We start from the raw sequence: 25,243 nt of genomic DNA, 5'->3' as shown, positions 1-25,243 counted from the left end.
GTTGGAGACATACTGATCTTTGTCATTAACTATTATTAAGATAAGAACAAGGGAAAGGTGAAAAGGTAAAATTCAGTATGGTGATGCCTTTCTGACAGCATGGGAAAAAGAAACTTGGATTTTACCTTTTTTCAGCTTCTCAACTGGAGTTCATTCTGGCTTCCTGGGAAAGAAAAATGCCTTGAGTGGAATGAAATGGTGTGATTTGCTGGAATAGGTTTTGCTGCAGTGGATCACAGTAAAGGATGCCAGTGGCTGGATATCCACATCAGATAGGAGGAGAAATGTGATGGAGTTGAACTTATTTCTGGGAGCAAAACCAATGTACACATGTAAATTTGTTTTATATGGTGAAATTATGTATACAACATCTCCCTCTGTACTCTGTGGTAACAATATGTGGGAATGTGAGCATGTAAATTCCATATACTGTTACCCAGAAGAACGAAATGAAGAGCTGCAATTCCTAATTAACCTCACTGGAAAGCTCTTGGGTGTGAAGTTAAAACATACAGAAGGGTTACCTTGCAAGCTGTTCCAAATTTCAGCTTCTTTCTGAAGGCCTGGGTCAACCCAATGGCTCTGCAGGCATTGTTAACTAAGTCTTCTGTTTGCTTCTTTGAGGGCTTTAGAAGTTAATTAAGTATAAATCAATGCTTGAGGCTTCTGTGAGTGCTGGTCATTCCATCGCCGAAGGAACATTGCAGAAATGGAGGGAGCAAGGAAAAGGTGACAAGAATGATTAAGGGCATGGAAAACTCATATGAAGAGAGATTGAAAAGACAGATTATTTCTTCTAAAACAGTAGCAAGGAGCAGTATAGAAAAGGAAAAAAAAAAGAGAAAGGGAAATTCTTATTCTGTTTTTTGCCAAGCACCAGGGCAAAGATTTTCAGTCATATTAAATACATAAAATATAAAAGTAACAGAAGAAAAGCTGTCAGCAGAATACAACTGCAACACATAACACTTTCTGCAGAATGTTGTTGATGCACAAGTTGTTAGCAGGAATCTTAAAAACTGAAGGAGCACATGAGAAAAATATTCTAAGTGATAAAATAGGTAACGATATTTTAGAAGATGTCTGTAACGTCATACCCCAGGTCTTAAAATAATCCAAATATTGGATGTGACCATTTCAGGAATGTGTCCACTTCATATGTATTCTCCTGTGCTGCTCCAGTGGTGCTTCTTGCAGACAAACTGGTGCCTGGTGCAGAGGTCCAAGTTGGAGTAATGACCCCTGTGGTTGGATGAGTTGGCAGAGGGAAATCCAGGAGCCTTAATAATGCCCAGGGAAGTTATTCTCTTTGAATTCAAACACACACTTTAACTCCTTGCTGCTGCTGCAGAGTATTTATTGGAAGCAGTGCCATGGGGCAGGTCAGGGATGGAGGGATGGGCTGCAGCTCTGCTCTGGGCAGGCAGTGCCAGGGCACATTCCTGATCCAGCTGAGAGCATGGTTGTATGGAGAGGCAGGGGAGAGCCCAGGAGAAATTGTGTGGTTTTGTTGCTGCTGTTTGCTCCAAAATATGAGGTCTCTTTATCTCTGACCATCAGTACTGAGTACTAAATCCCTGTTAGTTTTTCCAGTATCTCCTGTGACACTAACAAAGTGAAAATGTAGAAGTATTGACCAACAGTTTTTAATCCTTGAAGATTTTTGTGGTGTGTGATAGAAAGAATGTCTGTACTAAGAGACATGAGGGGCCTCATACATACCATTTTTTTCTCTATATTATCGAAGATTTGGCTCATAATAAGCTACTCTGACTTACTAGCAATTTTGTGCTTTATAGATCCTTTTTCAACACTGTTTCGTTGTTCACTAAATTTGCAATTGTTCTTTCTAGCAGAGCTGAAAAGTGATTTCATTTTTATTTTCAGTGGAGAATGGTTGAAAAGCAGTGACTTAAATTTTGAAATCAGGAGTAGGTAATGGCTGGCACTTTCAACTGTCATGATAGATGTTATGAAAAAAAGTTTGTCACTGATGGCTATTCTTGATAAATACTTCCTCATTCCTGCATCACCTCTCGTGTATAGCCACCTTCTTGGGGGGGAAAAAAGCACTTGGGGCTTTTAGAAGTTTTTAGAACTTTCTGTGTTTCTCTGACTCCTTGTAGTAACACTATTACTATGAATGCAGTTACATAGACTTAAGGACAACAGTACTAATCTTTGCAATGTGGGGTAAAATAATATTTTTAGCCATAAACTAGTGGCTATTTTGTTTCTTTCCAGGATGGAAGTGCATGCTGAGTCCTGCTGGCTGCTGGGAATTCTTATTTCTAGCAGAAATGATCTCCCATTTTCAGTCTTGCAGGGCAATAAAATAGTGGACTACACAGCCTTAATGTGTAGCTTTCCTGAGAAGCTACAGCTGTCTTGGGACTGCATTTTTGGCCTGCTTTGGGCCCCAGGCAACTATAAACGCTGGGAGTGAAAAGGGAAACATTTGTGGCAGTTATCTTTAAGAGCACTGGCATCTGCTGGTCGGGTGGGTTAGACAAAGTCAAAATACATGATGGATTTGCACAGGGTTCTGCGTGGCCTTTCAGGTTAATTCAATTGTTACTATGGTTTATTTGTAACTCATACCATGCTGCATGGCCCTCACTGTGCTAGTGGTGAATTTTCTGTGAAAATACATATTAAGAAGCAGCTGTGCCCTCATGAGCATGTATTTGAGTTAGTTAAGATGAACAAAATATAGGAAAGATGAAGTTTGTTTTACATGTTGTTTTCTCTTTGTCTAATTACTCCTTAAGAAATCTTTTCTCTCCTAACTTTTTACTTACATACTTGGAAAACATTGCATGCAGCCACAGCTGGAATGTGGGAAATTGAATTTAGAAACCAGCATTGGTTGAAACCACATTTTATATAAAATATATACAGTTTTGGATGTTTTTGTTGTTGTTATTGTTGTTGTTTTGGGTTTTTTCTTGGGTGTGTGGCAAGTGAGTCAATCTCATGTACCACTGCTTCCAGAATTACAGTTGCTTGAGCTGCAAGGCCAATAATGCTCAGACACTGTCAGGGGCACTCTGAGAAAAAAATTGCCTGCTTTTCTCAGATCTCAGGTGACTTCAGGTCCACAATTTGCAGATATTTTCTATTAGAAACAGTCTGTGGTTTCCTTGGAGGCATCCAGGTAGTCTCTTTAAATCATCAGAGAAGCCACCATGATGTCATCATGCAGGGAAAATACTCTTTCAAACCAGTTTAAAGACACATGACCTTTCTTTGTATATCTTCTGTCTGTGAAGCCCAGTGTGCTGCAGTCATGTTGAGCCAGGCATCTGTTTCACAAAACTCCTCTTGTAGAAATCAAGGCTCTGAACTGTTGTACTTGGTTTCAGAGCTCCAGTTAGAATGGTCTTTTGTATTTTTGTATAGGAAAGCCTTCACCAGCTGAGTAACCTAAACATGGTCTTCAAATTTCACTGACCCTCTGGAAAGAAGTATCCCTAAAGATACCTGTGCTTTCCTGTCATGGATTGCAATGCAAACACACTATTAATATTTCAGGCAAATATTGTTACACCTATGTTGTCCTGCCTTCCTTGGTGGTGTGAGCCACGTAAAAGATGTCTCCCTCCTTCAGGAGCTTCTGGACTATATAGATCTCTACCTCATTGATGAGAGGTTACTGAAAGAATGGTAGTAAAAGTATTATATTAAGCCATGTTGTATAGACAGCATCTTTGGTTCTGTGCAAGCCAGAAATTTTCATGTCTACTGGAAGTCTGGAGATGTGTACAAGACTGTGATGGCTTTTTGTTTGTTTGATTTGGTAGGATAAGACTGTGCAAATACTTGAATTTAAAGAGAGGCAATAAACCAAATAAATACAAATAAAGGAGAAGTCATTTTCCATATAAAATTAGCCATGTTTTCTTTGCCTTTCCTCTTTTTCTTGGCTTCTGCTTTCTTTGTGCACATGAAGAAAGGGGAATCGTAATTACATGAGTCATCACCAGGAAACACACACAATGCTAAAATAATTGAAATTTTTAATTTCCCAGACCATAATCAAAACTGAGGTTTTGTTAGGAGAACGAGTCTCAATCCTGCAGTGCTCTCAAAGAGAAACAGCACCTCTGCTTTTCAGATCATTTAAAAACCAAACAAAGCAAACCCGCCCACACCCTGAGATTCAGAGTTCAATTCAGAAATACACAGTGGTGATGTACAAGGGGGCAGATAATGAATTGAACTGGGCAGACAAAGGCTGTATTGATAATCTAATAAATATATTTTACTTTCTTCTTTGTCTTTGTTTTCCTCCCAAGATCTCTCACATACAAGTCCAGATAGATATGAATTGTAGAGAGTATGGATGTGTAATGATACATTTGATGCCATGTCTCTCAAAATATTGCTCCCAAAAATTTTCCCAATATCTCCCTTCATCCCTTTTCTAAAGGCACACTGGTCTCAGTAGTTGCTTTTTTTGACAAGGATAGAAAATATTCATACAAATATTTCATGTAAGTAAACAGTTCTTTTATTCCTGGACAAAAAGTATGCTAAAATGAAACTAAAGCTTGAAAGTACATTTCAATAACTCAAAAATAAATGGTAATAAAGCTGTAATTATCCCCAAAGCTACAAATACAGTAAATAAGTTAAAGTTAAATTTATAACACCTACAAGCATATTAAGTATGCAAAAGCAAAACAAAGGCAGCCAAATGACTTTAGCTTTACCCTGTAGTAACACTAAGCAAATTTAGTTAGAGAATAATGATGTTTATAGTCCTAGATTCATTTGTTAAAAAAAGAGAGCTTACCTTATTTTTTCATTTTTTAAATCTCTCTGTGTTATGACTGCATCCATTGCAGAACAGTGAAATCCCGGCTGTACGTGCAGACCTCAGCTCATCCTGTGAATAATGCTGCCTGAAAAGAAAAGGGAGAGTACTGTTTAATTAAATGTATTAAAGCAGAGGAAAAGAAAAAAAAAAGCAAGCATTTTAAAGGTCTTATTCCTCCATACCTATCATATCGGTTACAGTATTTTTAGTTTTCATTATATATTTTGTTAAAAGATATAGCCTTGAATCATTTTGAATAAATTACCAGCACTTTAAAATTAAAGTTTCTAAAAAATAAATTTGTTTCACAGGTAAAATGAACACAGTGTTCTTGTGATCATGCCTGCTTAAGCAAATTTGCTTCTGATTGATAGACTGTTAGGCAGGTCAGGTTGGGAGGGCTTGGTGTACACTGAGCTATCACTTTTAATAAACAGTAATTTCTTTATCTATTGGCTCTGTATTTTCTTACTAGTAATCCATGGAAAGGTTTATTCTCTCTTTTGTTAATTCTGAAAATGAATGTGCTACAAGAGTTTCTGGACTAACTCAGATGATTTCCATTTTAAATTGTTAAACAAAGTATTTTTTTTAAAGTGTGGAAATGTTTATCCTCTTTCCTGGACTTAATTTTTTGGAATTATGTAAATTTGGGAATCAGATTACAGGTTCCTGTTAGGCAGCTCTGAGGTGACAGTGACTGGGGAAGAAGAGCAGTGTTTTAGATACAAAGCTATTTTTGTTTGCTGTGCACTGAACAACTTCATTTATCAGGTGCCTGGTACCAGCTAGATGAGAATGATTCATGTGCTGTGGTCACTGGCTGAACCTGGACTACCTGAAGATATTGCATACAGCATTTGCATTAAGTAGGTGTATTTTAATAAAGAGCAACACCCTCTCTAGAGGCATCTTTGAGGTGGAGTGGCTCATTTTTAATGACTGGAAAGCCAAGGGGAACATTGGCCATTCATTAACTGGGATGCTCCAGTCAGGTCTCCTGCCTATACCATGTCATTTGAGGTTTTCAAATTCCATTTTTGTGAATAAAGCAAAGGAAAAGATTCAATATTAATCATTCAAGCCTTAATGCCCTCTGCTTTACTTTTATGGTTTTCTATACTCTTAGTGCTTGCAAGGTCATATACATACTTTTCTCTCTAATACCAAACATTTTAGTAAACTGTGTGGACTTAATGGATTTTCCAGACACCCCATGTGTTATCTGAACATTATAAAAGATAAAACTTTCTCTAGATTATCCTTTGCTGTCTTGTCCTTCTGTAACCCCAATGGCTGCCAGGCATCACAGAGCCAAGTGGTAACAAGTGCAGTCTCTGACACTGGCTGGGGACATCCAGGAGAGGTGGCCTAACGCTTCATTTCTAAACCAGACTTGGGCAAGTGTCTGTGGGCTTCATTTCTGAACAGCCTTAATGCCTCCTTGGTTGAGAGAAGAGTTTCTTACCTCTTCAAGTTGAGAGACCCATCTAACCAAACACAGTGCCAAGACTGGCTCTGTGTGTGTGTTCTTGCCTGGGAGGCTCAAGAGGTCTCTTGATGCCCTTCTTTAACTGTGGATAAACTACATTTGTGCTGCAGTGTGTTTGATTCACAACTGGATTGTGTGGATTTGAAAATGTATTTGTTGTACCTGGGGAAATAATTGTGCTTTGTGCTTCTCCCTGTCTCTGAGTGGACAGCCAAGTACGAGAACAGTTAGAACCTCATTGGAAGGGGGCCAGAGGTTTTGTAGCAATGCTGTTTATGGTTTGTTTCAGGTTATCAATTATGTCTCAAATAAAAATCTCACTACAGATGATCATTGTGCTCTACTTTGAACTCATTTAACTCGACATTGTTTACAGAATATTTGTCTTGGTTATGGCAGTTTTTGTCATACAGTGATATTACTTTTCCATTATATAGTGCATGTGACCACCACATAAGTTTGATAATAAATGTTGGGAAATAAAACACAGAGTAAGTGCCTCAGTATGATAGCAATTCCCATGTGGCAGGAAATAATGTCATAAACTTCAAATTACCTTTTAAATAAATGTTTATGTCCAACCCATCCATTAGATCATAGCCTGAAGGGTCAGGAGGATCATTTCTTCATCTTTCACTATATGCATTATGGTTGCTTTTTTAGGTGTAAATGATGTTTTTAAATGAAGAATGGCACTCAAACTATACACAAACAACAGCTAGACATTACTGACTCGCAGTATGGCAGAAATAGCTTCAGCCACGTTGCTAAATATAGAAGTGCAGCAGTAAATTGAATTCATTCTTAGAAAATATTTTTAATGGTGTAAATGCTGAGATGATACAGAAATACAGATCGTGTCATTCTCACAGTTTGAAGCTTTGACATTTTAGTCAAGTTTGAGTTCTAGTTGTGGTTTGGTAAATGGCCGATTTGCAAAATGCTTATGGGAGTAAAGATTTTGGAGAGCAGGGCAGAGAAGTGTAAAGGTAACAGGTATCATGTTAATGAGGGTCTGAGCCATCCAGGGCTTTGTGCATTTGGGAAGAGTTCCCACCTCAGTCAGTACCCAGGGATGATGTGTCCCTGAGAGCACCCAGTGTGAAACATCTCCCATGCTGAGACCCCACTATTCCCAGTGCCCTAGAAAGAAAGGGAACATTGAGGACCATCTCAAGGATGAAGCAAACCCAAATCCCACATTTAGACATTTCCCTGCTTTGATCTGGACATCCCTAGTCAGTCCATATGTGCTGGAGGAACCCGTATGGCTCCCCAAAACACCCCATGCACCAAAGCTTTTATACGTGGTGGGCTTAACACTGTTCCCCCTACAGTGCCAGCCTATAAACCCACCTGGGAGCTGGAATGGTTGGATTAACAGAGAGGTGACTTTGGAGAAGCAGAAGCTGTAGCTGCCCTGAGACTGCTGGTGTGTATGTGGGGATGGGGCAGGTTCCTCAGCCAGGGCTGGTCTGGCTGGGAATGGGGGAAGGAAGAGCTGTCAAAGTCTGTTAGACCGATCTGGAAATAAATTCAAACAAAAAATTTCTGTTTACAGTCAGGGGAAAACCCATTGTCATGGAGATTTAAAACACCAATCAAGAAATTCAGTGGTGTTTTTGCTTCAGCTTTGATTTGACCTTCCTGTTTACATTGAAGATTTTTTTATGGCAGAGCACAGTGACGTGGTTGCTTTGTTTGAGATATTTGACAGTTACAGCAGTTCTGGGAATAATTGTTTTGGTTCTATATATGACAGGAAATAAATATGTTCATATTTGAGAACAGGTTGCTTTCTTTTTTTAAAATAACTTATTTTATTTGCTGTCTTTCTTTATCTTCTTCCTTAAGGACCATGAGAATGATAATTTTAAACCAACATTTTTTAGTAGCATGTCCAAAACATTCTTTTTACTTGGAGGTTAATCTGCTCTAGAATCAGTTGGCCATAATATTGTTTCTTTTGTCATTATAATTAGTGTAAAAATGGTGTATTAATTTCTTAGAGTTCACTTGATCTTGATTCTTTTTTGTTGGCAGAGATCTATAATCCTTTCCACAGTAACCACTTGTAAAAGCAGAGGATTATGACTTGAGGCAGGATATGAACAGCAGGAACAGATCAACTTAAAAACAAAGATCCTGTTTGAGTACAAATGCTATTGTTAGCGCAGAGCTGTGGTGAGTCAAGTGGCAGGATGTCTATTAGAATGTAATAAATTTGTATCAGCACCACATGGCATGCCAGCCAGAAGACACAATGTTTTAGTGGTTCTGTGGTAGACCTCATATTGTTATACCTTTACTTATTATACGTTTGCTTAGTCCAGTAAACCATTCCCTCTTAGAATGGTTGATATCTAAACATCTGAACAGCTTTTTGGTTTTCTGTAGATTTATTTCTCTGTCTAAAAAGTTTCCTCTCTGTTATACTTTTCCCAAAATCTGCTAAAAGCAGGGATTAGAAATTACACTACTGCAAGGTCATTCTGAGGTTAGTAACAGTCAGTGTGACTATTGCTGTCTTTTCTTCTGTTGTGTGTGATCCTTCAGAGAAAAGGAGAGAGGTTTTCTTCTTTTTTTCCTGTATTTAAAAACAAGAAGTACCTCAACCTTTTTTCCTTCATTAAAAAGTCTTGGTTTTAATTCTGATGGTTTAACTGACCTAACACCAGTATGTGTGACTCAATTCAACCTATTTTTGAAGTTTACATGTTTTTCCCTAGTATTTCTTGTGTTAAGTTTAGAAGGAAGGAATGAAGGTACCAAACACCAGAATACATGCTATTCAAGCGTGGAAATCCCTTACTTTCTATGAAAATTAGAATTCTTACATGGCATAGACCAAATCAATAGATATAAAAAATGCAGTGATAAAGTCAGCTGGCTGTTTCACTTGGAAGAATCTATACAGTTATTCCAACAACGGATACAACATGCAAGTAATAATCTGTGCTTCCCAAGCTTCTGTTGACTGCATTTTTGTAACAGACAATGAAATATATCCTGTTTATATATAACACAAATTTTGTCTCAGTGTATTTTAATTTTTGCATGCACATATATCTATATCTATATATATATAGATATATATCATGTATTGCACACCATCAAATAGTAAAATTCCACATGAGCATCTCTAATGGCAAGTCAAACCAAAGCTCCGGTAGAAACAGTGTTTGGAGGGGTCTTTAATCATTGTCATATGGTGACAAGACGACACTCAATGTGATAATTTCACAGAGTTTGTTTGAATGCTTGCTGCTGCATGGATTAGGATCCCTCTTTGAAGTCCTGAAGTTTGCAAGGTTAAAAAAACCCTGTCAAACATAGTCTTAAGTTATATTTCTAACTCTTGTCTGAAAAGATTTTATTTTATTTGATAATAACGGTTTTCCAATCACCCTACTGATGGCACTGGGCTGCAACTACATTATCAATGAATAAGAAAAAAAAAGCCCTGGTATTACAACAGTATGAATTCTTCAGACTGTATTATTTTGTTAGCCTGAGGCAAGAGACTGTGCTCCTGGTACTCGTCTGTGCAGAATGAGTAATCTGAGACAAATGTGTAACCATACTGTGTGTGCAATATGTCCACACACTACAGACTATCTGGTCTCGCTGTGTGCCACAGGCAGCCAGGTATCTCTCATGGACAATAGTCATATGTTAAAATTGATAATTTCATTATAATGTCTGTGATTTCACCACTAAAAGCATTACAACATGACAGTGTATCTGTTTATCTAGTTATAATCAGAATTTGATACTGTAAGCAGTTGGTTTTACCAGCAGGATTTTCAGTTACCTAACCAGAATTCTGTATTTTTGCACGAATTCTATGCATGAGAGCAACTGAAAATGCTTATTCCCAGTGCTATCTATTTCGGTGTTTTAACATGACTTGCATTAGTGTATGTGATAGTTTGAATTTTCTTTCTTCGCCAAAGCTGCTTAAACAATACAGTGACAGATTTCTGCTTTTATTCTTCGTTAATGTCATTCTTCATCCTCTCTGCCCCACATCAGGGAGGAAGTGTTGCGAGTTTGCTATTTTAATGAAGAGAAATGAGGCATCTATCAGCTAGGATTTACACTGGAGAGCACATCAATTCAGTTGCCTTGAGCTTGCTGAGTTTGCATATCCAGGGCCAAGCAGTGCTCTCAATTACTCCTGTGCAACCCCATTAACTTCAGGAGGTTGCACATTGCAAAAGTGGCTTTGCAGAACACGGGGTAATTTTAAGGGGGAAAAGAAAGCTATCTGTTAGAGAAGTCAAGCTCCAAAATATGAGTTTTGGTTATCTATTAAGGAGATGTGTGTGCAGTCATAATTGCACTTTTGAAAGGTTAGGGTAGTCATTGTCTGGTAATTTCATTGAGCATCTCTTTGTAGCTGTGCCTAAGAGAACAGAGAGCCTCCCAAAAATTACTGCAGTGAGGGGGAAACACTTCCAGCCCTGGAAACATATGTGCTGGTTTGAAGGTGAACCAGCAGGGGAAATGAACTCACCACGAGAGAGATTATAAGTCAGAGCTAAAATTTAATAATAATATTACAATAACAACACTGATACACAAGGGAAATTGCTTTCAACTCACAATACCCCAGCAGTATAACCCAGTGTCCTGGGGCACAAACCCAAGGGGGTTTGTTTGCCCTTGTGCTGAGACCCCTGTGGCTCCCCCAAGTCCAGAGCAAAAGGAAAAGAAAAACCTGTTGGTGCAGGCGAGGGCTGTGGTCTGGGCGAGAGCGGTGATCTCCTGCTGTCGAGGTCCTGCTGCTGCTCTGGATCCGACGAGAAGGTCCTGAGGTCTTCTTACCCACCACTTATGTACCCTCAGGGAGCACTCAGTCCCTCCCCCTGGGCGGGGACTCACACAATGGGTGATTAACTCTGGGAGCCAGGGGTTGTTGAGCTGTTGATGGCCCATTAGCAGCTCCGCCCCCCTCAGGCTGGGTGTGAAGTGATAATGGCTCCCTGGGCAGCTGCTGCTAATGGCCCATTGTCCTCGGGGAATGAATAGAGGGGGTGGAATACACAGGTTTGATCACCACCACACAGGGTTAGCTGGTCCCTCCAGCTGAACTAGGACATTATCCACCCCTTATTCCACTCCATCTAGTCATTCCCAAATTAACCCCCTTTTTACCTATATATATATATACACATGTATACAATGAAACATTACAAACTCTTCTCGCTCAAAATTAGGTCCCCTTGTGGTACACAACGTGTTTCTCCATCTTTTCGCATTACCCACCAAGTGCAACCAGGTCCTTGAGCAAAGACAATCCCTCGGGTGGGTTTGCCTTTGTTTGAGGTGGGACTAACCCAAACAGTCTTTCCTAACATACCTCTCATATGGACCACAGGGACTTTATCTCCATCTACAGTATTCAAGAGTTCTGATTGGGCAGGGCCAGCTCGATTGATGGAGCCCCGGGTGTTGACCAACCAGGTGGCCTTTGCCAAATGCAGCTCCCAGTGTTTGAAAGTTCCCCCACCCAACGCCTTCAAGGTTGTTTTCAGCAGTCCATTACATCGCTCAACTTTCCCGGCAGCTGGAGCATGGTAGGGGATATGATACACCCACTCAATGCCGTGCTCTCTGGCCCAGGTGTCTATGAGGCTGTTCTTGAAGTGGGTGCCGTTGTCAGACTCTATTCTTTCTGGTGTGCCGTGTCTCCACAGGACTTGTTTCTCAAGGCCCAGGATGGTATTCCGGGCAGTGGCGTGAGATACGGGGTATGTCTCCAGCCATCCAGTGGTTGCCTCTACCATGGTCAGCACGTAGCGCTTGCCTTGGCGTGTTTGGGGAAGTGTGATGTAGTCAACTTGCCAGGCTTCCCCATACCTGTATTTCGACCACCGTCCACCATACCATAGAGGCTTCACCCGCTTGGCCTGCTTGATGGCAGCACATGTGTCACAGTCATGGATAACCTGTGAGACACTGTCCATAGTTAGATCCACCCCTCGGTCACGAGCCCATCTGTATGTCGCATCTCTGCCTTGATGACCAGAAGCATCATGGGCCCATCGGGCTAGAAACAATTCACCTTTATGCTGCCAATCCAGATCCACCTGAGAGACTTCAATCCTGGCAGCTCGATCCACCTGCTTGTTGTTACGATGCTCCTCATTAGCCCGGCTCTTGGGTACATGAGCATCTACGTGACGGACCTTCACACTCAGCTTCTCTACCCGGGCAGCGATGTCCTGCCATATCTCAGCCGCCCAGATGGGTTTCCCTTTGCGCTGCCAGCCGGCCTTTCTCCAACGCTCCAGCCATCCCCACAGAGCATTGGCCACCATCCACGAGTCAGTGTAAAGGTAGAGTCTTGGCCACTTCTCTCGTTCAGCGATATCCAAAGCCAGCTGAACAGCTTTCAGCTCTGCGACCTGACTTGATCCACCTTGTCCTTCAGTCGCTTCTGCAACTCGACGTGTAGGACTCCATACAGCTGCTTTCCATTTCCGGCTTGTCCCTACAATGCGGCAGGAGCCATCTGTGAAGAGAGCATATCGCTTCTCCTCTTCTGGTAGCTGGTTATATGGTGGGGCCTCCTCAGCTCGTGTCACCTGCTCCTCTTCTTCTTCAGAGGACAATCCGAAACTCTCACCTTCCGGCCAGTTGGTGATGATTTCCAAAATCCCAGGGCGATTAGGATTCCCTATCCGGGTTCGCTGTGTGATCAGAGCGATCCACTTACTCCATGTGGCATCAGTGGCGTGATGGGTAGAAGGAGCTTTTCCTTTGAACATCCAGCCCAACACTGGTAGTCGGGGTGCCAGGATGAGCTGTGCCTCAGTGCCAATCACTTCTGAGGCAGCTCGAACTCCTTCATACGCTGCCAGGATCTCTTTCTCAGTTGGGGTGTAGCTGGCCTCAGATCCTTTGTATCCCCGGCTCCAGAATCCCAGCGGTCGTCCTCGAGTCTCCCCAGGTACTTTCTGCCAGAGGCTCCAGGATGGGCCATTCTCCCCGGCTGCAGTGTAGAGCACATTCTTCACATCCTGTCCTGTCCTGACTGGCCCAAGGGCTACTGCATGGGTAATCTCCTGTTTAATCTGCTCAAAGGCTTGTTGTTGTTCAGGGCCCCACTGGAAATCATTTTTCTTCCGTGTCACAAGGTAGAGAGGGCTTACAATCTGACTGTACTCAGGGATATGCATCCTCCAAAAGCCCACGGCGCCTAGGAAAGCCTGAGTTTCCTTCTTGCTGGTCGGTGGGGACATAGCTGCTATTTTGTTGATCACCTCTGTTGGAATCTGACGACGCCCGTCTTGCCACTTCACTCCTAGGAACTGAATTTCCTGAGCAGGTCCCTTGACCTTACTTCGTTTAATGGCAAAACCAGCTCTTAGGAGAATCTGGATTATCTTCTTTCCTTTCTCATAAACCTCCCCTGCTGTGTTCCCCCATACAATGATGTCATCGATGTACTGTAGATGTTCTGGAGCCTCACCCTTTTCCAATGCAGTCTGGATCAGTCCATGGCAAATGGTGGGACTGTGTTTCCACCCCTGGGGCAGTCGATTCCAGGTGTACTGCAGCCCCTTCCAGGTGAAAGCGAACTGCGGCCTGCACTCTGCTGCCAACGGAATGGAGAAAAAGGCATTGGCGATGTCGATGGTGGCATACCACTTGGCTGCCTTGGACTCCAGCTCATACTGAAGCTCCAGCATGTCCGGCACAGCGGCACTCAGGGGGGGTGTGACCTCATTGAGACCACGGTAATCCACCGTCAGCCTCCACTCTCCACTGGACTTTCGTACTGGCCATATGGGGCTATTAAAGGGTGAGTGAGTCTTGCTGACCACCCCTTGGCTCTCCAGCTCACGAATCATCTTGTGTATGGGGGTCACAGAGTCTCGGTCAGTGCGGTATTGCCGACGGTGCACTGTGGCTGTGGCCAGCGGTACCAATTGTTCTTCAACTTTCAGCAGTCCTACAGCAGAAGGGTCCTCTGAGAGGCCAGGCAAGGTGCTCAGCCGTCTGATTTCCTCTGTCTCCACAGCAGCTATGCCAAAGGCCCAACGCAGTCCCTTTGGGTCTTTGAAATATCCATTCCTCAGGTAGTCTATGCCAAGGATACATGGGGCTTCTGGACCAGTCACAATGGGGTGTCTATGCCATTCCTTGCCAGTCAAGCTGACTTCAGCTTCCAGTACAGTCAGCTGTTGGGATCCCCCTGTTACCCCAGAAATAGAGATGGATTCTGCCCCGACGTATCCTGATGGCATCAACGTGCATTGTGCGCCAGTGTCCACTAAAGCTTTGTATTTCTGTGGGTCTGATGAGCCAGGCCACCGAATCCACACAGTCCAATAAACCCGATTGTCCCTCTCCTCTACCTGGCTAGAGGCAGGGCCCCCCTAGTTCTGGTCATGGTATTCACTGCGCTCTCCCTGTGAATATGACCGGGAGGTTCCTTCAAGAGGATCGGGCATAACATCATCATTCCTATACTGTCTGGAGCCTTGCCCACGAGAGACCGGAGCAGCCTTCAACCTTGAAGAATTGCCTGTGTTAGTTGTGCCTCTTTGCAATTCACGTACCCGAGCTGCTAAGGAAGAGGTGGGTTTCCCATCCCACTTCCTCATATCTTCTCCATGCTCATGGAGGTAAAACCACAGATTGCCGCGTGGAGTGTACCCTTTCTCCTTAGCTGGGAGACGCCTGCTTCTGATGGCGGAGACTCTTGTTTGTTCTGGAGAGATATGGAAGAGTCCTTCCTTAATCTTCTCTTCCAGTTCAGCCAGTTTTGTTTCCACAGCTGAGACATGGGCTCGTAATGGAGCAGTGACAGTGTCTTCATAAATCCTGAGTTTGCTGACCAGTGCACCCACCTTGTCTTCTCCCTCTCTCCACTGCAATGTTGCAAGGTAGCGAGAATACATTTCTGGCCCAAGTCGTGCAAATTTTAACCACATCTGGGATGTGCACTGGACACCATCTGGACTTTTAGGGAATCTCTCATCCTCTGAAAAGATTATCTCCAGTACGGCTAATTCCCTTAAGCACCGGATACCTTGTTCCATCGTGTTCCACTGTCCTTGCTGTACGTGGAGGTCCTCCTTACAAAGATATCTCTCCCTCACGCTTGACAACAGTCGCCGCCAGAGGCTGAGAGTTTCCTGTCTCTTTCCAATGCCCTGATCAATGACAACATCTCGAGACAGGGATCCCAGCTGCCTTGCCTCACTCCCATCTAGAATTGTATCATTGGCTGCAGCATCCCAGATTCGAAGTAGCCAGGTCAAGATGGACTCATTTGCCTGTCGTGTGAACTCTCTCCGGAGCTCACGCAGCTCTCCCAGGGATAGGGACCGGGTGATTATTTCTGGCTCCATTTCTTCTGCTTGAGATGAAGGTCCTGACTCTTCCTCGTCATGCACTATACGAACTGATTTGGTCTTTGATTTTCTTTTCTGGACAGGGGCAACTGCTATCGGTTTCTGTTGTCCTTCTGGCTCCTCCATGGTTTGCGTGGACATGGTGCTGGTTGATGTATCTCTCTTCCTCTCTGGCTCAGTCATGGTCTGGGTGGACATGGCGCTAGTTGATGTATCTCTCTTCCTCTCTGGCTCAGTCATGGTCTGGGTGGACATGGCGCTAGTTGATGTATCTCTCTTCCTCTCTGGCTCAGTCATGGTCTGGGTGGACATGGTGCTGGTGGGTTTGCTCCTTTTCTCCTCCTCCTGATGATGCTGTACCACACCAAGCAGTGTGCGGTAGGCAGTGGCCAGGGCCCAGCAGGTTGCTGTGAGCTGCACATCTCTGGGACTACCAGAGCATCTTCCTTTCACATAGCTTAGCATTTTGGCAGGGTCCTGCAGTTGTTCCGGGGTGAATTTCCAGATCATTTGAGGAGAGAAGGTCTCCAAATACTGGCCCATATCTTCCCACTTCCCGTGCCACTCAACATCATCCGCTCCCAGGGCAGGCCTCCAGCAAGTCTCCTTAGAGAGCCCAGTTCTGACCCTAAACATGGTGTATACAGTACAGAGGAGACAAAGCAACACTAACAGCAGGATTATGCTGTCCCTAACATCAAAAGGAAGCTCAATATTTTCAATGATTGTTGTAGCAGAGGTGAAAAGGTGGAAGTAACCATCTCCGCCTGTTTTCCCCACAGTCTGGGTGCTATTTTTAATGAGACCCCAGAGGTAACAACCCAAACCAGGACAGGCAGACCAGACTGAATATACATTCACAATGAAATTCATTGCTTCTGATGTTATGACAACATAAACATAGTATATTAATAAAGCAATTTTGATCCTTCTCCCTGGTATTAAAGAGAGCATCAAAACAGGCACATGGTTCCCCATGTGTCGAAATATGAACAGGCCCAGATACACCATCCACATGAATACATCAAGCAACATGGTAGTCAGGGAGTTTCTGTATCCAAATACACAAAATGAAATTGTAGTTCTGACTTCTCTCTCGTGCCCCACGTTGGGCGCCAAAGGATGTGCTGGTTTGAAGGTGAACCAGCAGGGGAAATGAACTCACCACGAGAGAGATTATAAGTCAGAGCTAAAATTTAATAATAATATTACAATAACAACACTGATACACAAGGGAAATTGCTTTCAACTCACAATACCCCAGCAGTATAACCCAGTGTCCTGGGGCACAAACCCAAGGGGGTTTGTTTGCCCTTGTGCTGAGACCCCTGTGGCTCCCCCAAGTCCAGAGCAAAAGGAAAAGAAAAACCTGTTGGTGCAGGCGAGGGCTGTGGTCTGGGCGAGAGCGGTGATCTCCTGCTGTCGAGGTCCTGCTGCTGCTCTGGATCCGACGAGAAGGTCCTGAGGTCTTCTTACCCACCACTTATGTACCCTCAGGGAGCACTCAGTCCCTCCCCCTGGGCGGGGACTCACACAATGGGTGATTAACTCTGGGAGCCAGGGGTTGTTGAGCTGTTGATGGCCCATTAGCAGCTCCGCCCCCCTCAGGCTGGGTGTGAAGTGATAATGGCTCCCTGGGCAGCTGCTGCTAATGGCCCATTGTCCTCGGGGAATGAATAGAGGGGGTGGAATACACAGGTTTGATCACCACCACACAGGGTTAGCTGGTCCCTCCAGCTGAACTAGGACAACATATTGTAAATCATATGTCTTTAGCAGACTCTATCCTGTAATTACTCCTAACCGTAGGTTGTTTCCCCCCCTCTGTCTCTCTTTAGGAGCTATGCCGCCAGCGCATGGCAGTGAAAGCCTCTGATCGCCCCGAGCCACTCCACTCCTCCCGAATAAACAGCGTTTCCTCCCAGTTCAGCGATGGGCCCATCCCCAGCCCCTCTGCCCGCAGCAGCACATCATCCTGGTGTGAGGAGCCCGTCCAGTCCAACATGGACATCTCCACCGGTCACATGATCCTGGTAAGGCAATTTTGTCATCATGGCATGAGCAATTTTGTCAGAATTTTAGGTACCTGCTCAGTTTTTGGAAAGGGATAGCTTTGAAAGATAGGGAAGATATCTTTTCACTGGTAGAAAATATTCCTGAGCTTCACTGGTAATCTCAGCTTTGTATAATTGAAACCTAAAGGCATTTTTATTTCCATTTCTTTTTCAGCATATATATATTTTTTTTGTCTCTGAGGAATATTCTTTTTTTTCTTGGATATACAAATTGATTGTATGCTTGCTTTAAAAAAGATAAGCTCTGAAGTGTCCTTTAGTCCTATTAATTGACGTTTACCTCAGCTCGGACAACTGAAGAAAACTGACAAACTTCTCATCAATTTACTGCTTTTTCTCATGTATCTTCAGTCTTTGGAGGTATCTGAGCTGAGAAGGGAACAGAAGATTAGTGATATGGAGCAATTTGTTTCTGTTACCCTTAGAAGAGGGATTTGAATTTTAGCCGATATTTTTGTCCTTGGCTGAATTTATTCCAGGTTGGATTTCTCCTATGTTTGAAATAATGCAAATATATTCTATTGATGGAGTCTATGATGAAAAACTTGAGTTATTTCCAAACTCAACCAGAGACCAGTATCAGTGTAGAAGATGGACATATGAATAGTTTTTTGCATGTAAGAGTCAGAGTCCAGCGGTTGGGACTGGTGGAGCTTGTTTCTGTCCTGCTGGCAGAGCTGCAGAGTAATCTTCCATTTATTATGCCTTATTTTCATCCCTCTTTAAATATTTACTGTCTTTCTAGAGTGCATTGAAATTAGCTGACTAGAAATTAGGTGATGGTGAAGAACCTGACCTGAAGTCAGATGTTATTTGTATTTGATGTCAGCTATCACAGTTTACCTGAAGTAAGCACTTGTTTCATGCTTTTGGGAACTTCTCTCCATCATGTCATACTTTTGGGTCGTGATTTTTCAACTTGTTTCTTTTTTGGGACTTGTGTTTTTAAGTACTATCTTCTCAGGTATTTTTCAAATTCTTACAAGCCAACTTCAGATAATGCAGAAAGGAATTGAGGCAGGCCAAACCCAAAGAGCTGATTTGACCTCCGCCAAGTTATGACCTCCTTCAGGCTTTACCAGGCCGGCTATAAAACTGAGCAAAAACAGGGCAGGATTGTAAACCAGATACTTCCTTTGAGTATGTCATCCTGAGTAAATACTTCTCTGCTTGTCCCCCTCCAAAAGGAGTTATTAACTATTATATTAATATCTGATAGACAAGTGCAATTTGGAAGAGTTGCTCCCATGACAGAAAATCATTTGTTATGGTTTTTACTGTCCCACTTTTGCCTAACCAGAATTCAAATTCGCTTGATTTCCTTTCACAGGTAACTAAAATGCTTGGGGGGCCAAAAAAAGTCTCCAGTTGCCCAGCTTCAAAATAAGTACAAATTCTGAGGCAAGGTTCAAAAGGTTCTGAGACAACGTATTTGTATGGAAATAAAATTTCCTATGCAGATGCAAATACACATTTAACATTTGCAAAATGTTTCAACTACTTTAAATTGAGCAAAATTTTTTAAGTGATATTACTGGGAAACATAAAAAAATCATCACAAAACCATGCTTAAACAAGAGAAATATGCATATTGGAACCAATTATTCTGACTCTTGGAATTTATGCAAAATTGCAAGAAAGTATTATCTTCATATGACAATAAATAAACTTTAAAAAATAGTCAGAATGGTCAAGATCACTATTATGGTGTTCAGTGTCCATAATTCAGTCAATCCAGTTTAACCCTGGATGAACTCAGCTGTAATGGCATATGTTATATCTTAGATGATGAGGGTTCAAAGAAGAGTAAAGAAATGATGTAGTGTCTTGAGAGTACAAACACACAGAGAGTAAAAACATTCGGTTTTTTCAGTCTAACCCAAACAAACAAAAATCAGTGATTCAGGGGAGTCTGCCTATATGCTTAGACATTCAGGATGGGGAAAAATTATTCTTAATGGATGCAGATGATACAGTTAGGAATAAAATACGTGTTAGCATCAAAAAGATGCATTTAGCTTTGCTATCAGGGCAAGTCTAATAGGAGACAGTGGGATATTTACTTAAGAAAGTAGTTAAACCATAAATACAAGATTTGCTGAAGGCAAAGCTGGGTTAGGTTTACCTGGAAGATCAGCATCTCAGCTACTGCACAGAAGCAGATGATTGGACTTGATCAGAAATGCTCATGTTTTTGTTTCACTGTGGGTCACACTGAAACCAGAGAGCTGACCCAATTTATGTTTTGCTCAAAAATAAGTGCACACATCTATATTACCTTATTTACCTGCATTTATCTCCCTCTGGAGATCCTATGGCTTGTTGGACCTCACAATCGAAGCAGCTTAACCAAGGTGAGCTCTTCCTCCCCTGGCCTAGCAGGTACAAGTGGAGGGAAGTGAGGGGCCACTTTGCAACTTTTATACCATTCAATACAAGACTTTTCTCGGTTTTTCTCATTTCCTGCTGCCACAATCCTCTTACCTTTTAAATTTCCTAGATATTTTCATGAAAAATCTCTATGTCTAAAAGCAATCAGAAATATTAGCAAGGGGCCCAGTAAGAATGGCTAATGCCCTCTGGTTTTTAGGGTTAATGCACTTACAGGTCTGTAAATGTGTTTTTCAGCTCCACAGTGTGCAGTGAAGAAGCAGTTAGCTGAGCTAAAGCTTCTCAGTCTTTATTGTCCATAGGTGCCAGGACCACCCTAGAGACAATAAAACAATGGAATACTGTATAAAGTGGCAGCAGGAAATATTTTATTTTGATTTATAAGCAGAATAAAACTTTAATGAAAATAGCCTAGAAGAAGTTTGTCTGTGACTGCTGAATGACTCCTTATAATCTTGCTCAGAGGTAGTGTTGGTCAGAAATATTTCTGTAGAGCTGTTTAATTTGCCGGAAAATGCTATCAGTCATACCTGAAGTGGTATCCAAGTCACCTCAGCTTTGGGATTGTAGGAACTTGTGGTTGGCCACAGGTACTGTTTGCTTGGAGGGTTTGCCACTTGTGGTTAGCCCATTGTTAATAGTGCTTGAGGTCTGGAGAAACCAGGAATCTTTCCAACACTGTGGCTGTGGGGCAGTCTCCTCACTCAGACTGAAACCAGCCCTCAAAGAGAAAAACCCTGTGTTTCTGCTGCTTCCCTGTGCAGCAAAGGCGATGTCTAAGCACTGCTGACAGCACCGGGAGGTATCTGAGCTGTTGGCAGGAGGAAGCAGGGAGGGCTCATGAGGCCCAGAAGGACAGCGATAACAACATTCGGAGCTCTTTTTTTCTTCCTTTTCACTGTCTTTTTCATCACATTTATAACAGGAGGGTGGCGCATATGGCACATTTTGATTCTGCCTTTCTGAAAAATCCAAGCATTTTAGAAAGTGTAATTAGAGGAGCATGTTTTATGCTATCGTGTTTGTGACACTGACTGGCTGGTTTCAGCATGAGCAATGACACAGAATTCGGGCCCTTATTTCAGCCACCATTGGTTTTGAAAGAAAATGTTTTTCAGAAGGTCATAACAAGGGAAAGAATAAGAACTTTGAATTAGATTTCCACCCACTTTATTCTCGTGTGTACATCTATATTTCAGGTGACAGGAGAACTTCTAATAAAGGGCAACGCTTCTGTTTGCAATCCAGCAAGAAAATCAGAGAGGGTTTAAAACTGTCTAGGAGAGATTTAGTCTCCCTAACTTGAGGTCCTAACTTGTTCCTGTATTTTAGGCACTTAATGGAGTGTTGCTGTTTTGACTTGAGTCCATAAATTCTCCCTCTAGTTGGTGAGATGAGTGGGTGGCCATGAAGGTCTCCAGAGAATTAGACAGAGAGTGGATTTCTTTTGAGATGCCTCCATTGTGCCTGCAGCGTCCAGTTGATGTCTGCAGCTTAGGTGAAGGAGCCTCTTTTCTTTGTGCTGTAGCACAAGTTCAGCACCTAAGCAGGTGGATTGGATCCTGCATCTGCTTCAGGTATTACCATGCTTGTTTGGTTAAAATAATTATAATCTTTTATGAGGTTTTAAATGAAGAACAGTACTGCAAGAAGGAAGCATATGCTTTTGATGATAACATGATGAGGTTGTCATCTGAATAGTGTATATGAGAGGGAATTTGCAGAAGCAGAAGTGATTTTCTGTGTTTTGTGGTTTGTTTTTTTTTTTCCTTTTGAAGACAGATGTGCAAAATTTGGAGCATTATACATAAATTAGAATTTTGGAAAGTGTGAGTTTACAGATGGTCTGTTCCAGAACTTGCTTAAGCTGTAGTCTGAGAAGTCTTCTCCCTGAGGGGTGTTAAACTGCTGTATGTATTGGAAATAATAATCTGTGATAGTTTGTGGTGCTTTTCAGAAGGAGAAGAAAGTTTCATACCTGGGCTGAATGAGACAGTGGGGACAAATGGAATCTTGATCCCCTTGTGTTTGACAATATGCCTGCAAAACCAGAAGGGTGTTCCCCACAGAGAAGTGAAGGATGGCCTCATACGAGAACCTGGAGTCAAAGTTCTGGGACAGGCTCTGTCCCAAAAGGTGACACAACCTGAGCTGGGGACATGGGGTGGAGACCTGCTGCTGCAAAAGCAGTCACACCCCAGATCCTTAATTTTGCATCCATTTTAGTGTGAATGCTGAATCAATGGCAAGATTGCTGTAGGAGTGGGAAGGGTAACAAGGAGGGAATAGTTTCCAAGGCTAAACCTGGAGGGGTTTGTAACATTGGTATCCTGTCATCTCTGACTAGTAACTTTTTGATGGTTTGCAAGCAATTTTCCCTCACTCTCAGTCTGTAAAATGAACTCTGTTTTAAATTAACTCTATGGGGTAGCAGATATAGATTTTCTTTTAATTCAATATGGAAGAGTGTAGAACTGAATAACTGAAGACACATTCCAACAAGAAAAAGTATTTGTTAAATCCTGTACCACATCTTGCTGGAATGCCTTGATTTTATTCTTAAAGCTGGAATAAAATGGGGAGCAAAAGACATCTAAGCACACTTCTCTAAATAAAGGGAGAAGCTCCAGCATTTGAGGACAAATAGCACTGTGCTAGATGCAGGTGTACTTTCCACCTTGACCTTAATCCATATACACACAAAACATTTCCTGAGCATGATGAAGGGCGTGAGTGCAGTGCACTGCCTGGGGACATGTGTTGCAAAGGTGATTAATCCTGGCAGAGCCTAAAGTGAGGAGTGCAGGTATGGAGAACAAGGTCTTTGTCACAAGAATTTGCTTGATTAATTAGTAGGTTTTAATATTTTTTTTGGTTTTTTCCACTGTTACATTCTACCAACATTAATTTCTGTTTATGCATTTTAAGACTATAAATACCCTGTTTAAAAAAAGCTTACAACTGAGAAAGTGAAGAAAAAAAAATCCTCCCTCACATGGGAAGGAAGACAAGTCAGTGGCAACATTTAGCCAAAGGCATAAACTCCTTATACATGTGCTAAGTGGATCCAAATCCCAACTTACCTTTCAGCTGTGCCAGTATAAATAGTTGTAGAAGTCTTACCAAATTAAGTCCCAAGAAGGCTTTGGCCCTAAAGGCCATTTCATCATGAACAGTTGGACAAGAGGAGTCACAAGGGAAAAGGCTGTTGTGTATCACATTACTCAGTGACAAGATAGCCAATATCCAAAAAAGACATAAATACTGTGGATGGGAAAATCTTTACCCATCTCTCCCTGAGTTGTCATGGTTTTAGGGACAAGTGGAGCTGGTGCCTCTTGAAAGATCTTCTGCTGATGAAATAGGTTTATCCCTTCATTTTAGATGCTTTTTTCCCCCTCCCTAAGTGTTTAAGTTATTTTGAAGTATTTGACTGTGTTTGTCTAAAGCCAAGACTTAAGATACGGGAACAAAGAAAAGCTGCAAAGACAAGTGAAAGAAAATCTAATGGCATATGAAAACAGCTTAGTAATAGAGCCATAAATCTAATAAATGGATGTATGTACTACATAGAGTTCATCAATAAAACTCAGAAAAAAATCTTCATGAACAGGTTGTCCTTTGATTCTTACATTTTCATTTGTATCATAATAAGGTGCCTCCGTTTTTCTATATTAATTTTGTTGAATGGACCCTATGAAATAATGACGATTTCAAAGTCAGTTTTAAATCAAGAAAAAGATTCTTCTTGAACATGGTATGAAATTGATTTCAAAATCTTTTTTTCCTAAATTCTCCCCTGTCAAGTGTTTTCCCCAAATATGCTCATGATTAGAAACAACTCGACAAATTTTTGTGACTACACCTTGGTCTGTCATTTGACTGTAAAGTGTTTATTCCAGCTTTGTTTAAGCTGCTTTGGTTGAACACTTTTAGCCAACTTATATAGTTCCCTAAGGCTTTTAGTAGAAAGATGAAGAAAACATTTCTAATAATATTCCAGAGTACTAATTTTAAAAGTGTTACATTGGGAGAAATGTGACACAAAACTAGGTTATGCACCAAGTAAAAAAAAAGAATCATTGCCATGCCTGACACAAAACTTGGTGGCTGTGTGGAGTTTTTTGCTGTTTCTCCCAGCTTTGTTCCATTTCTAGAGAACATCCAAGTAAAGGGAAGCTAAGTATCTGTTGTAGGAAGCAGCAAGAGATGCTCAGAGGTCATTTAATGAAAAATATCTGGGTTTTGAGACTTCAGATTGAAGACAAGGGATGTTACTGGATGCTCAGCTTCTTCTGGAAGTCTCATGGAACATGGAGTCTCTTGGAGTGGCAGAAACCAGAGATGAACATTCATCCAGAAGAGCTTGTCTTTTGGCTCCAAATACATCCTCAGTAATGGAGTGCTCTTTGCTCTATCTGTCCTATTGTGCATGCTCACAGCACACATTAAATCCTTGAGGCCTCTTTGTAGCAGATGTCACAGTTCATTGTATTTTGAGTCTAACAGGTAGAAACGCCTGTTTAGAAGGAGAAGGATACTAGAAGGAGGATGGTTCAGGATGACTTCTCAGGCAGGTGACTCAGGATGATAATACGTGTCACAGAGTATTTCTCATCTGGTGGTGGAGTTGAGATGTGACAAGTTTTGGCTCACTGTGGGGTAAAGAAATGGCTCACCCAGGTTACAAGACATGGTGCACTGCTAAGATCAAATACCATTGGGTTAATTGGACTACAACTTCAGAGCTTTTCAAAATATGTAAGAGTTCAGAGTGAAACTCTGGAATGTGCTTCATGGTACTTCCAAAGAAGGGTCATCATACTGGCACTGTGTTTTTTGCGGTGTTTAAAGTTTAAGATACCCAGGAGAACTCCAGCAGCATTTTGCAGAACTCTCTCTCTGTTCATGTGAGCTATGCCAGCAGAAGTTATTGGAAGTGGTCTGGTTAAGATGTTCTTTGTAATGAAAACAGTTTAATCTCTCCACTGATTCAACAAAGTCTGGTTATGTGTTATCTTCAGGGCAATATAAAAAAATTAGACTTGGCTTTCTGCAACTCCTTCTGGGATTAGGCCATAATTTGGCAGTC

At 42.0% G+C, this 25,243-nt stretch overlaps 1 protein-coding gene across 1 annotated transcript in view; it reads left to right on the top strand.

The window, feature by feature from the left end:
- PTPRN2 (protein tyrosine phosphatase receptor type N2) overlaps nt 1-25,243 on the top strand; it is a 652,515-nt gene that overhangs the window by 548,508 nt on the left and 78,764 nt on the right. Inside the window, exon 14 of the mRNA XM_071560012.1 lies at nt 17,524-17,718. Coding sequence (XP_071416113.1) covers nt 17,524-17,718 — 195 coding nt within the window. The remainder of the gene's footprint in view (nt 1-17,523; nt 17,719-25,243) is intronic.

Source organism: Pithys albifrons, chromosome 7 (assembly GCF_047495875.1).
Source record: "Pithys albifrons albifrons isolate INPA30051 chromosome 7, PitAlb_v1, whole genome shotgun sequence".
Taxonomy (NCBI): domain Eukaryota; kingdom Metazoa; phylum Chordata; class Aves; order Passeriformes; family Thamnophilidae; genus Pithys; species Pithys albifrons.
Note: the sequence above shows the minus strand (reverse complement) of the source record. Positions and strands in the feature narration are given on the sequence as shown.